Source organism: Nothobranchius furzeri, chromosome 16, assembly GCF_043380555.1.
Source record: "Nothobranchius furzeri strain GRZ-AD chromosome 16, NfurGRZ-RIMD1, whole genome shotgun sequence".
NCBI classification, from domain to species: Eukaryota; Metazoa; Chordata; class Actinopteri; order Cyprinodontiformes; family Nothobranchiidae; genus Nothobranchius; species Nothobranchius furzeri.
In genome coordinates, this window is record NC_091756.1 from 42,818,802 (window position 1) to 42,831,808 (window position 13,007).

A 13,007-nucleotide genomic window follows, 5' to 3' on the forward strand; every position below is an offset into this window, starting at 1 on the left:
CCAGTCAAAATATAACCATGTCTGTTTGACACCTGGAAAAACAAATGAGTGGCTCCACAAAGAATGCCACAATGTGCTTTAATATTTGTATTTGTGTCCGAGTGGTGTCCTTTACATTTGATTTCCCTACCTGATTAGCTGAGCATTGTCGTGTGGCTTCAGAGGCAATAATTTGACCTTCCTCCAGTCTAGAAACTCATGCAAGGTAGTGAAGGGATCCTGGGTGATGGGACATTTGTCAGCGTCACTCCAGACCTCGAGTCCCACCAGCGCCACTCGGATATTCAAAGCTCTGTAGAACTGAGAGATGGGGGGAGAGGGTTAAACAGCCTCATTCTTTTATTATTAACATTTATTAAATGGCAGATTCTACAAAATTGTTACAGAAAACGAGGGGGCACTCTCAGATCCTTAAAACTACCAATTTCTATAAGAATAAATCATCTTTAGTCCCCGTTTTATGAAACTGACCTGACATGTCTCAGCCCAGTTCTCAAATTGATCTTCCATTCATAACTCAATCAGGCTCTGCTCACAGGTCGGATAATTCTCACTAGGCTTGATGTGACCTCTAATAAATCACAATCCAACACTGCACTTGCTCGCTTCCTTCAATTGTTACCTTGTCCACGTAATTGGCGATCTCAGCCAGCCGCTGTTTGACCTTCTCCATGTCTTTCCCCTGCTTTTGAAACTGAACAACAGAAGAAAACAGTGTGAAACATGAAAGGAAAGACTTTGCATTTTATAAATATAGTGCAAAAATCTGAATGTTATAGCAGTGAGTTTTGTACTGTGCTGTAATTCATGTCAAACGAATGTGGCTGCTATATTCCAATCACACTTTTCCTCCCGATCTGAGTCTGAGGCTTTTGAGTATCAACCGATGTCGAGTCCTGATCTGATACTTCAGCAATGCACTCATATAACAAAAAAAAAAGGCCAACAGACACAAGTTACTTTAAGTTTAGTTTTATCGTGTTTTTTTCTTTCTTTCTGTATTTGTCATTTCTTTAGTTTACCTGCCAAAACATCGCATGTTCAGGAAGTACATAGCCTTGATGGAGACACGCAACGCCATTATCCGTCCTTGCGAGGGCTCTCCAGCAGGCTCGCAAGGATGGATGGAGTTGAGCTCTGTTTTCTATAACATCCATCCAACAAGGCGGAGAATGCAAGCTTGTGATTGGTCAGGACGTTGCTGTCGTCAACAGCATCGCCATTGGCCCCTCAAAAACATAAAGCAATCTGAAGATATCTAGCATCAGAAGAAAGCTATGGGATGCGCTACAGCAGACACGGACCAGCTTTAAGAATACCTCGCAGTAAAACTCTAAAAATATGAAAGTTTTATTCACCCGTGTCTGGAGGAGTGAAAAGATACACAGCAAGCATTTTAATCGTTGGTGGAAATGACAGAAAACGTGGGTTTAGAGGTGGCAAGCGCATGAACAGGTGGTTGACAAAAATCATAAAATACACACAATATATGCACTATCTTGGACCGGATACATGACAGGATACCCTAGAACCGTGGTATGCCCTCTGTTGTCTTGGTGGGGAATTGGTTTGCACTCCCCAGGAGACGGAGAAGTCCAAGAGTAAAACATTTCTTTCAGTGCGTGTGAGTCTTTCCCTTGTGGAGCTGAGGCAGAAACAAACTAGGCTGCATTGAGCGATGCTCTTTCCTGCCATCGGGTAGGCACACCATTGCTGGCAGGCTTGATTTCTCTATACAACACCTGTAAAGCCCGGACCACACTACATTTTTCAGCTGTCCTAAACAAATCTCTCGTCGTGAACAGAACTGTGACCAAAAACGCTGAAAGTGAAGGTGATTTGCAAGTCTGTGGCCGTCCAGAGTGATCAAATCTGTGACAGCTTATTGAGTATTCTCACGACCAAAGTCAGCTTCCAACATTCTTGAAGCAGTGCTTGAAAACCTACGACTCCCGTCTGCAATCTACCAATGAAAATACATGATTGATGCGAACAACTAGTGACAGGAGTACAAAACGCAAGAAGTACAATTAGCAACATTAGCAAAAGCGGAAGCTACACGCAGGAACAAATGGACCACTCCTTTTTGGAGTTTGGGTTTGGAGACTAACAAAAGAAGTGTTAACGGCAGCGTTTTCATGTCTTTTCAGCATTGTCGTTTTGGTTAGCTGTCAGCTTTTACTGACGTATGCTTTTCGGGGGTGCGCTCGTGACGCTAGCTAGAGCCAGACGTCATGAAGTTTGGCTCACTGAAATCTTGCACCATACAGTGTGCCACCTTTCTGGGGTTCTCAGTGGGTCATGAGCAGTCTTGTGCAACAGACAAAAAATGCACAGTTTGGATTAAGTCATATCACGCCTCCAGGAGACAGACATTTTGCTGTCTGTCTACAATTTCTCTTTGTTTGTTACAACATAGCTCGGTGTCAGCTGGCTCTGTGTATTTGTCCGAGTTACTGCAGTAAACTGGAAGTATTAGTGATGTACCAGGGCTAAATTCAGACAAGTGACTCGCTGTGGAGACCCCAGAAAGTTTAACCCAAAAGGCAGCACACCATGCAGGTCTTTTCCACCACAACAAAAGCCAAGTATGCACATTCAAGTGGCTGCTGCACTGCCTTTACTATCCGGTTTAAAATACAAACACGTTAACTCTGCATTATCCAGAAAGCTAACATAAAATCTCCTGCCTGCTGTACGTTTGCTAGAAGACGGAGCTGCAGTATGACGTCACAGTGTTGTCTTTGTAGAAACAATGAATATTAATGTAGAGCTTGATTTCCAGTCACATGATCAGACCAGAGCATCCCTAATGGATACTGCTTCCCCACAACTAGTTATCACAAACAAAATAACACCAAAGACCTTTTATTTCTTTTTTTTAATGTTGAAACTGTGGATATGAGCAACATCAGAGGAAGTTTACTTCACAACATAAAAACTGTGAGATACTCCTGTCTTGTAGTCAGTGTTTTAAATTTTAAAGAACAAAGGACTGGATTCACTTGGTCAAAAGAGTGGACAGCCAGAGGAAAAAGAGACAGGTGTTTTATTAAAAATAGAAAGAGGACCTTTTAGTGTATACATTTGTTTTGCTGATTTAAATCCTGATGAAGAACACTTTTTAATATCTCTGAGAGAGCACATAAAGCCTCATCCGTGAGTCAAGTGGTTGTGTGATGTATGCAGAAGGATGCAGAGGGAGCTAAAGAGTGAAACGAGCGAGTACATCAAGAGTGACAACAAGGCCATCTCATCTGTGCCTCATGGGAAAAGGGCCATTTAACACATGACCTCCAGGTCTGTTTCCTGAGAGGTTCAACAAAAGGTGGAGAGGTCATGACATCTGCTTACCTCTCGGTTGTCAGCAACAATGATGAGCTCCACATACTTGGTTGTTGACTGGAGGTGGCGTTTGTGCTGAAAGAAATGCATAGGAAATAAGAGATCTGGTGTTAAGATATGATGGTAAAAATAGAGCATGAAAAAAGGAAGGGTATAGAGAGAAGAAGAGGACACAAGGAAGGGCAACCTCTGACTCATCAGGTGGCTTTTCTCCTTCTGCTTCATGGCAAATGCAGCAGAAACAGGAGTCAGCACAAAGCAATCAGCTCCTCTTTACGTCTGATCGTGGGAAGAACAGCTAAGGTCACACAATTCTCTGAACACACTGCACAGCTCATGAACCAATAAATCACTGTTTCTAGACAATGCTGCCTCCACCGTTTGCACAAAGTGTTACGCTCCAGAACATCCTCTTGTCTTTGTTTCTACAGTAGCTACAGTAAATGCTGACTCAGCTGAAACCTTTATAAAAACTCAAAAATGTTTTTGGATTCAAATCCAAGCTTTTTCATGCGTTAAAGGGGGCATGATAAGACTTTTTGTTTTAAGTTGTAATAGTTCTACGGTCGATAGCAAACGCCTTTATGAAGTTCTTTTCACTAAAAAGTTCTCACATAAAGCGATAACAGCTGTTTTATTCTTTAGAGTTTCAGCACCATCCAGAATGAGCCATTTCAGGGTTTTTGTCAGAAAACAAGCTGAAGCTGACCATGCCCACCCATATCCGCTCAAACTGCTATAAGCTGAGAAGCTCTGATAATTGGGAGGGGCTCCGAGTAGAGCTGTTGCTCCTCTGACAGCAGCTCTCTCTTGCAAGTGAGAGCTTGCTTGTGAGAGGTGGTTCTAACATCACAAATGAGGACTTTTTGAAACAACTTGTTTTAGGCACATAATTCCTGAAACCAAACACTGGAATAAAATGGATGGATGTGGTTTATTTTCACATCTTGAATGTTTATAGAGAAGGTGGAGACCCACGTGGCAGCACAAAAGAATACAAAAGGTTACTTTTTAATTATGTGTCCCCTTTAAAATATGCATTTGCTACATTCAATGTGTTCATAGCAAGCAAATCCTCTCTATCCTCTCACGCTGTGGTGGGTAACAACTCACTTTCAGCACATGTTGAGATAGTCTGTTTTACCAACACACACACACACACACACACACACACACACACACACACACACACACACACACACACACACACACACACACACACACACACACACACCTTTCCACCTTCACCATCCTGCTGGCTAAGGGTTCTGCCTTCACACCGTGGCACACTTTCAATCTGAGCTTCTTTATCCTCACTGGCCTGGCAGCACTCTGCTCTTATCAACCCCCTTCATAGATACGCCAGCATGGACCAAGCATGCTGTAAGAGCACCCAATGGTGATAACCAAGTTTCTCTAGGATGCGAGGGAATGATAGGCGCCTCATGGGAAGAAGGGCATTAATATTATTTTGAAAGAAAGAAAAAAGCACCTGTTCTTGGAGAGTGTTGAATATTTTAGACCTCTACATGAACATTTAAGACATGTTTGACATGTGTTCTTGTGAAATTGGAACCAGAGCTAGAAAATAGCTTTTTTCTAATATAATTAAAAATATACAGACTCAGTACAATCCACAGCAGATTATAGAGTCAATTTGACTCTTTTATTGCTTTATATTTTTTATGGATTTAATGTCTTTATTATTAGATGTAACTTATACTTCTATTATGTTTTGTTCTATTCTGTTCTAACAATGTAAATGTCTTTTTGAAAGGCTGATCATTTTCTAGCTGTAAATATAAAATCTTTATTGTCCGACGAAACATTAAAGATTTTAAAATTCACAAGACAATAAACGAGCTAACCCCAACTGTTGTAACATGGTGCAGCTTGAGTTTTATTATTCACACAAAGAAATGTATCATAAGATGTTTGGATGATCTTAATGTATTATTTCTGAACACTAACGGTTGTGATACAGCTTTAGCAGCCAGTCCATGTTTATGTCAGTGTAACAATTACAAGTAAAGGTGATTACATTTTTCTTCATCAAAACCAGTCAAATGATTCTATTCCATCATTTGAATTATTCAGGAGAATTCATGACACCAAACCAAAACAACTATGAAGCACATCAATCCCCTAAATAGCAGAGTGAAGATGGTGTATTGAGTTAACATTTTAGAAACAGCCTTATTTCCTTTGCAGATAGAGATAAGAATTGATCTAGACTAAAACTAAGAAGCTAGCTAGCTAGAGTCCAACTAGAGGAGAGTCATTTACTCCAATCCTAACATGAGACATGACATGAGATTATCTTCTCCATATCTTATAAAGGTCAACTTTTCTCATATTAACACATTAGCAATGGTCTCTAGGTGGAATGAATGCCTTGAAACTAATTTTCTGGGGATAAAATCTCTGTTGCACCTATCTGAGGATGGAGAATTCAACTGGAGTAGAAAGTAGCCTCAGAGTCTTATTTCCTGAAATTTGGACATCTCGCCTCAGATTGGCTAACAGCAACGTGACTCTACCACTGACTCAGTTTGCTCTGTAATGTTTATGTTTTATCTCCACAAATAACTCCACAAATACCTCAACAAATAACAAAATAAAGAAAACACATTGAATGAGAAGGTGTGTCCAAATTTTTGGCCTGTACTGAAGATGTAGGAGACTATTTTCATGTTCAGCCTACATGTTAAACACGGAGTGACCGATTATGATAAATAATAATAATAAAAAAACATAAATCTTTGATCATAAATCCATCATTTCTTAACCCAATATTAACTTAATTTGATGTGTATTCCTTCGATGAGTGTTTGGATTTAAATTTATATCTGTATTTTCTCCAACAGAGGAGAAAAAAACGATTGCCTCTGCATAAACTGAATAATGATTCGAGGTCAGGCGAGCTAATGACGCTGTAGCTAATGTTACACAGCTTAATGTGCATTTATAATCACATATTGTCTATAACACGATGCTGCAGTCAGATCCCAGCTGCTGTTTTCTTCCTTTTTAATAAAACATGAAAAACAGATCATTTTTAATTTAGAAAAACCACACAAAGTATTCAGCAGGACTGGACCTCTTTACTCTGAGCACATATGAGTTATAATCTCACCCGCCCACTGAATATTTGATAACAAATGTAATTATCTCTTCCACGCACATGCACAGTGTTGTGATTTGAGAGTCTGACAGCTCTGCACTCGGTCGAGTCAGGACAGCAGAGACTTTCATGGTAGTACTGCAGCAACTGCTGCATTTGATCAATAAATTTGCCAATATACTTTTCTTATTTTCCCACAAGAGACGTAAATGATTCCCAAGAGTATTTTCCAAACACATACATGTGACGCGTTAGAAAAGGCAGACGTTTTGAAGATCAGTAGAAATGTTTCAGCAAGGCACGAGCGCTGCTTGAGCCAGAAGCCCGGGGGTTTATCCAATGATTGAAAGAAATTGAAAACAGGTTTAATGTGCACATTTGAGGACGAGCAAATGAGAATCTTTCAAAAAAGTATTTTAAACATGGAAAATACACTAAAACGTATTGGTGGATGATTGATTCTGAATTTTCTGTTGTGAATGGCTGAATTTGTAGTCGTTTCCTTCTTTTTTACTGCATAACATCAACAAAATACAAAATATCGACATCTAAAACGTGTACAAATTTTCAACTTGCAACAAAATCGCAAATGTCTGTGAAATTCATCATGTTGACAAAGTCGTGTTATATCTCTTCACTCCTCCATCATCTCTGGCTCTTCAGGAACGCTTTAACAACCCACTTCTTATCTTAAAACCCTTGAGCAACACATAGCAGCTTATTAAAAATCAGCCCTCTGCACACTTTTCTTTTACAGAAAAGCATCTTTTTGTGTACATTTTTGGCACCAGCTTCCTCTCCTTTTTTAATCTTCAGATTATTTTGCAGGGGTGCTTTACCCTTTGAAACTCATCTGTTCAATCGAGTAACAAATGATCACTACAAGCTCAGCAAAAAAATAAAATAAAAAAACTGCACAAAGAACATTAAAAAACCTCTTATGCAGGAAAATTAAACCAATATTTTTAACACAGATATAAATCATCCATATGAGCCCTTCTTGTCTTCTTTTGTTCCTTTTCCAACTCCATTTCTATCCATTTCTTCTTTGTTTTGTTGTCAAGATTTCTTCTCTCGTGTTTAAACTTTGCAGCTCGCTTACAACCAAAGACAATAGTTGCAAGCAGAGCCAGCTCCTTAATCACCAGCAGAAATCAAGCTGCACAATAAAAGATTTTTTAAAATATTCCAAATGTTGGATGACTGAATAAAAACCAATAATGTGGGAAAAAGCACGATCCTGGAAACTCACACGATTAGCTCCAACTGACGTCAGTGCCCGCTCAGTAAAATGACAGCTAATATAAAAATCAGCAGAAAGCCCCGTGTATTTATGTTGAATCATGATAACATGTTTACTTGACCTCTTTGGAAGTCCTCGAGCATCTGTTTCATCTTTTAGATGCTTCTCTGTTGCCGTTTGCGCCGACTTGGTAAATCAGCTGTTTTTCTCCACACGCCTTTCTTCAAACTCAGATAACAATCAGTGAAATCAGTTTTCCACTTATCGGTGCTTGTTATTTATGAAGCTTTATTCCCCCTGAGCTCAGAGACTTCACAGGGAAGCGGCCCAAAAGATTTATCTACATGCTCTGAGGGGTCGCGGGAGGTCAACGCCATGACTGGTTCCATCCTGGATGGAGCGGACTTGGTGGAGCCCTCAGTCCGATTTCACGTTGAGAACAAATCGAGCCGTTAAACAGCTGACGTGCTTTGCAAAAGCATTTAACTTTAACTCCAAATGTTCTCCTTATGTTCTAAAGCACTAATGGATCCATCAGACTGAAGGGATGAATGAATAACTTAACAAGTAGTAGCCTCTAAATGTATGACAGGCCACATTTCCATATCTGCATCACAATTGTTGTATTTTAAGAAAAGTTAGAGGGTGATGTGTGAAACACAAGAAACCTTAATGTGCTCCAGAGCTGTAAATGTGTAACTAGAGAAAACATCCTTAGTACCTATTGATCCTGTAGGATTAGGAGAAACTAGGATTATGAATTTAGCTTTGGGCTGTCAAATGTCAGAATAAAAGAAAGTTTCCCATTTTCAAAATTTAGGTTCAAGTGTTGAAAAAAGACAGAATGTGGAGATTAAAGTAGACTGTAAAAAAAGACTCGTTGATGAGAAAGTAATTAAAGTGGTACCCTGGGTCAAGAATACGTTATAAATGATGAGATTGTTGTTACTTTTGTGGTAACGTTCTCAGTGGTTTGTGGTAGAGTGGGGCCGCCTTGAGACTGGGAGATTGGTGTTGAAATGCCAGTTGGGTCACACCAAAGACCTTAGGACCCAGTGCCTCTCTGCTTGACACTATGCATTAAGGAGTTGGATTGGGGGGTTAAACAACCAAATAGTTCCTGAGCACAGCCACAGCTGCAGCTCACCATGGGGATAGGTCAAACATGGGGAAGTAATTTCACCAGTGTGTGATGACTAACGACACTTTAACTTTAAAAAGGGTATTAGAAACTAAACCAGCACCGGCACAAAAGTGATGCCTTGTCTACATTACCTAGAGATGGTCATTATGTCAAAAAATGTTTCAACAAAAATAATAGTCGCTGCAAGAAGGTCACGGGTTCAAAAGCATGGCTGCAGCCTTTTCTGGAGTTAGCATGTTCTCCGTGTGCATGCATGGGTTTTCTCCTGCTGATCTGGGTTCCTGCCATAGACCAAAAACATGCATGTCAGCTTATTTAACTGCTTTGCGTTAGACACAACTTCAGGCCACTTAGCATGAAAGTGTCTGATAAACATATAAGCCCAATAAAAATAAATTTAAAGTAGTTTAAGGACCATGGAATAACATATACTTGGAAATTAGTAATAATAAAATATTATTAAATAGAATATAGATATTTAGGGATAAGTTTGAGTTAAATGTGTAGGTTTGAGATTTTTAAGTTTGGTGTGTTCCGCTGTTTTTACCTATGCTGCTGTACGGGAGATTCAACAAAAAGTTGACCCAGTACCCTGGACCTGACCAACTCTTCTGACATCATGTATATATATATATATATATATATATATATATATATATATATATATATATATATATAATTCTGGTTTGTTGGCAATATACAATTCACTGATCGTTCCATACTTGACTTATTGTGCAGAAATCTGGGGAGCAACATACAAAAACTATACACAACACTTATTTATTTTACAGAAAACTGCCCTGGGGTGCTCTGACTGAGGCGAGGCTGCCTTATGCAGGCGCCACTGGTCCCTCTGACCACCACCAGCTGGCAAGAAGGGTGACGTGTCTTGCTCAAAGACACATCGACAGAAATGATTGCAGGAGCTTGGGTTTGAACCTGCAACCCACCGATTACAGGGTGAGTTCTAACCCCTGAGCCACCATTCCCCCACAACATTTTAGAGGTTGCCACACGCACACAGTTTATTTAGTACCACTAAATGAAGCCGTTTGTCCAATAATTGAAACAGTGCACACTTTTAACAAACTAATATAACTTTACCTGAAGATCTTCTGCAGTAATTTTTCTGTAAGCTGTTGCTTCAAAGACTCTTCCAAGTTGAACAATGTATCCTTGATCCAGAAGCATCTCTAGCTTTAACACTTGGTGGTATTACAATGAATGAATAATAAATAAATAACCCTAATCCATGATCCAGATTTGAAAGTCTTTCACCATTAGAGTGCACATCAGTGATTCTTAAAGTCTGGATTCAGATAGACTCAATAAAGGTCAGTCAGGACCAAACTGACATTAGAAATGCATTGGTATATAAATGTTAAAGCTGTGGATCACTGAAATCACATTTTAATGATTATTTCTGATTATAATCAGTCACCGAGTTTTTCATGCAGGCTGAACATGAAAATAGTCTCCTACACCTATCTCCTGCATTAGCTTCTGATAGAAAACAGACGTGAAACTCTAGGATTTGTCACTTAGCATTCATGGACTCACCCATCTTGACTCACAAAGGGGAAGACTGTTGTTGCTTTAATGTCCAAAGAACAGCAGCAGCAGAGCATCTCTCAGCTCATAGAAGCTAACTATTAGCATTAGCCTCTCCACCACACAGCAGAACTCCTCCAGGCTTGTGTTATTTGTGGAGATAAAACATCAAAATTGCAGAGCAAACAGGGTCAGTGGTAGACTCATGTTGCTGTTAGCTAATCCGACGCAAGATATCCAAATATCAGGAAATAAGACTCTCCTCTCTAATGTGACATTCTGAACCACACTTTTAAGGAGTTACATGTTTAATACATTAATAAATACAACATCTTATTAAACTGTTCTGTAAAACACAGCATATAGATCTTTTGGTGATCCTGGTCTGAGACTAAAACATAACCGTGACAACCCTGACACTGACTCACGTGTAATGCAACGATGATGTGCTTCAGTTCTCTGGCCTGTTCTTATGTCAGAAGCAGAGGGGGAGGTGTCTATTTGATGTTACATTTAAATAAGCAAAGATGGTAGACCTGGAAAATGAGTTTTCAAAGAGGAATGGATGGAGAAATTAACTTAGCCTCAGTGCAGCGTGAGTCCCGTGATTCACATTTCTTCAGAGATGGTTGTAGCTGAAACACCGGTCATTGTAAGCAGCCACATGCAAATCACTCAGTCCAACGACCATCACATTTGTGCCCAGGTTTAAGCAGTTAACCAAAGGCAGATGGAGCTATTTTCCACATTATCTCTCCATAAGCCCAACTATTCCTTATTGAAGTCGATCAACTTTAAGTTAAAACTTCTTAGAAAACTGCAGCGTACTTTTATCTCCACTGACAAAGCCACTCATCACTGCTGCATACTTACCCATCTGTTTCATGTCACATTTTCTACCATTGTTTCACTCTCCTTTTTAAAAAGGCAGATAAAGAATGGATAAGAAATTCTTACCCTAGAGCCAAAGGCCTTGAATGGGCTGCTGTCTGCAAACACAGCAGGGTGGGATATGTTGAAATCATGACCACAGGTGCCAGAAACAAAGCTGAGGTGTTCTGCTGAGTAGATCCAGTGTGTCCCATCAGAGCAGCTAGTGCATGGTTCCAGCATGTAGGCTCTGCCTCCAAGTGATATGAAACCCCTGCAGGAAAACACACACACACACACACACACACACACACACACACACACACACACACACGCGCACACACACACATGCACGCCAGACAAAAAGGTTTAGAACACGTTTAGATTGAGCTAAAAAAATGCAATGGAAGCATATTATAATGCATCTCAGTGGTGATGTGAAATTCAAAGTTTTGCACATGGAGGCAAGTAGGATACCATACCATACCAACTTTATTTATAAAGCACATTTAAAAACGGCAAGGCAGCCGACCAAAGTGCTGTACAGAATAAAAAGTGAAAACACAATATAAAACAAAACACGGTCAAAAATAAAATACACAACAAAGCAGATGATCACGGTCAATAAAAGGACACATAGTAAAATAGTAAAAGTCAGGGATTTAAAAATGCCTGGTCGTAAAAGTGGGCCTTAAGTAGCGACTTGAAACTGAGGAGGGATGGTGCCAGCCTCACTGAAAGAGGAAGAGCATTCCAGAGTGTCGGAGCAGCATAGACAAAAGCACGCTGCCCCCACGTTTTGTATTTCATTGTTGGAACGCGAAGCAGCAGGAAATCAGCAGACCCAGTTTGGCACATAACGAGTGACAAGATCAGACAGGTAATCCGGAGCCAGACCATTCAGGGCCTTAAAAACAAAAATCAGGATTTTAAAAGTGACTCTGAAGTTTACGGGTAGCCAGTGGAGCCGCGCCAGTACAGGTGTGATATGGTCTCTTCTAGGGGTGTTTGTTAAAAACCTGGCTTCCGCGTTCTGTACAACCTGAAGCCTGTTGAGAGCGGAGGCAGGTAAACCAATTAAAATGAAATTTGCGTAATCCAGTCGGGAGATGATAAAAGCATGAATTACAGATTCCAGGTGTGCTCGTTTCAGGATGTGCATTTTATCCTAAAGGAGACACTTCATCATTATTTTGAGGATGTGCTGTGTTGTCTATTATTTTAAGGAGCTTATGATTCTACGGCCTATTATCAGTTCTAGGGGATTAGGAACGGTCCTTAGATGAGACTTTTTCATCAGTAAGTTCTGAGCCCTCGACTTTGAATGCCCGCTAAGAAGTGTGCACACACACACACACACATTTGGGTGCACACACAAACAACCCTGCTCTTCCTCTTATGTTGCAGTTTCATTCTAAAGTTATTCTAGATGAAGCTTCTGGTAAGCGTTTCACTTGCTGTAATAGGTAACAAATTAAATTCAAGCGAGACACTAGAACACTAATTCATCTGATATGGTGTTAATATTATCACAGTGTCGACTTCAGCTCTAGAACCAGATCATCACAGCTTTCATTTTCACGCACATGAACTGGCATCATGTGAATCTCTCATGTCACAGCTGCAGCGTTTAGAATTGAAACAGACATCCTCCTCACTCACTGACTCGGTGAGATTCTCCTAAAGCTTGAGCAACATTTCAAACCACATGGATTCACACTAAAGCAAAC

At 40.1% G+C, this 13,007-nt stretch overlaps 1 protein-coding gene across 2 annotated transcripts in view; it reads right to left on the bottom strand.

Annotated features, from left to right (window-relative positions):
- LOC107387781 (disintegrin and metalloproteinase domain-containing protein 12) overlaps nt 1-13,007 on the bottom strand; it is a 147,362-nt gene that overhangs the window by 36,160 nt on the left and 98,195 nt on the right. For both annotated transcript variants that reach the window (XM_015962959.3, XM_054749266.2), the window contains exons 6-9: nt 11,365-11,551; nt 3,355-3,420; nt 623-694; nt 131-300 (exon numbers count right to left, since the gene is read on the bottom strand). In XM_015962959.3, coding sequence (XP_015818445.3) covers nt 131-300; nt 623-694; nt 3,355-3,420; nt 11,365-11,551 — 495 coding nt within the window. The remainder of the gene's footprint in view (nt 1-130; nt 301-622; nt 695-3,354; nt 3,421-11,364; nt 11,552-13,007) is intronic.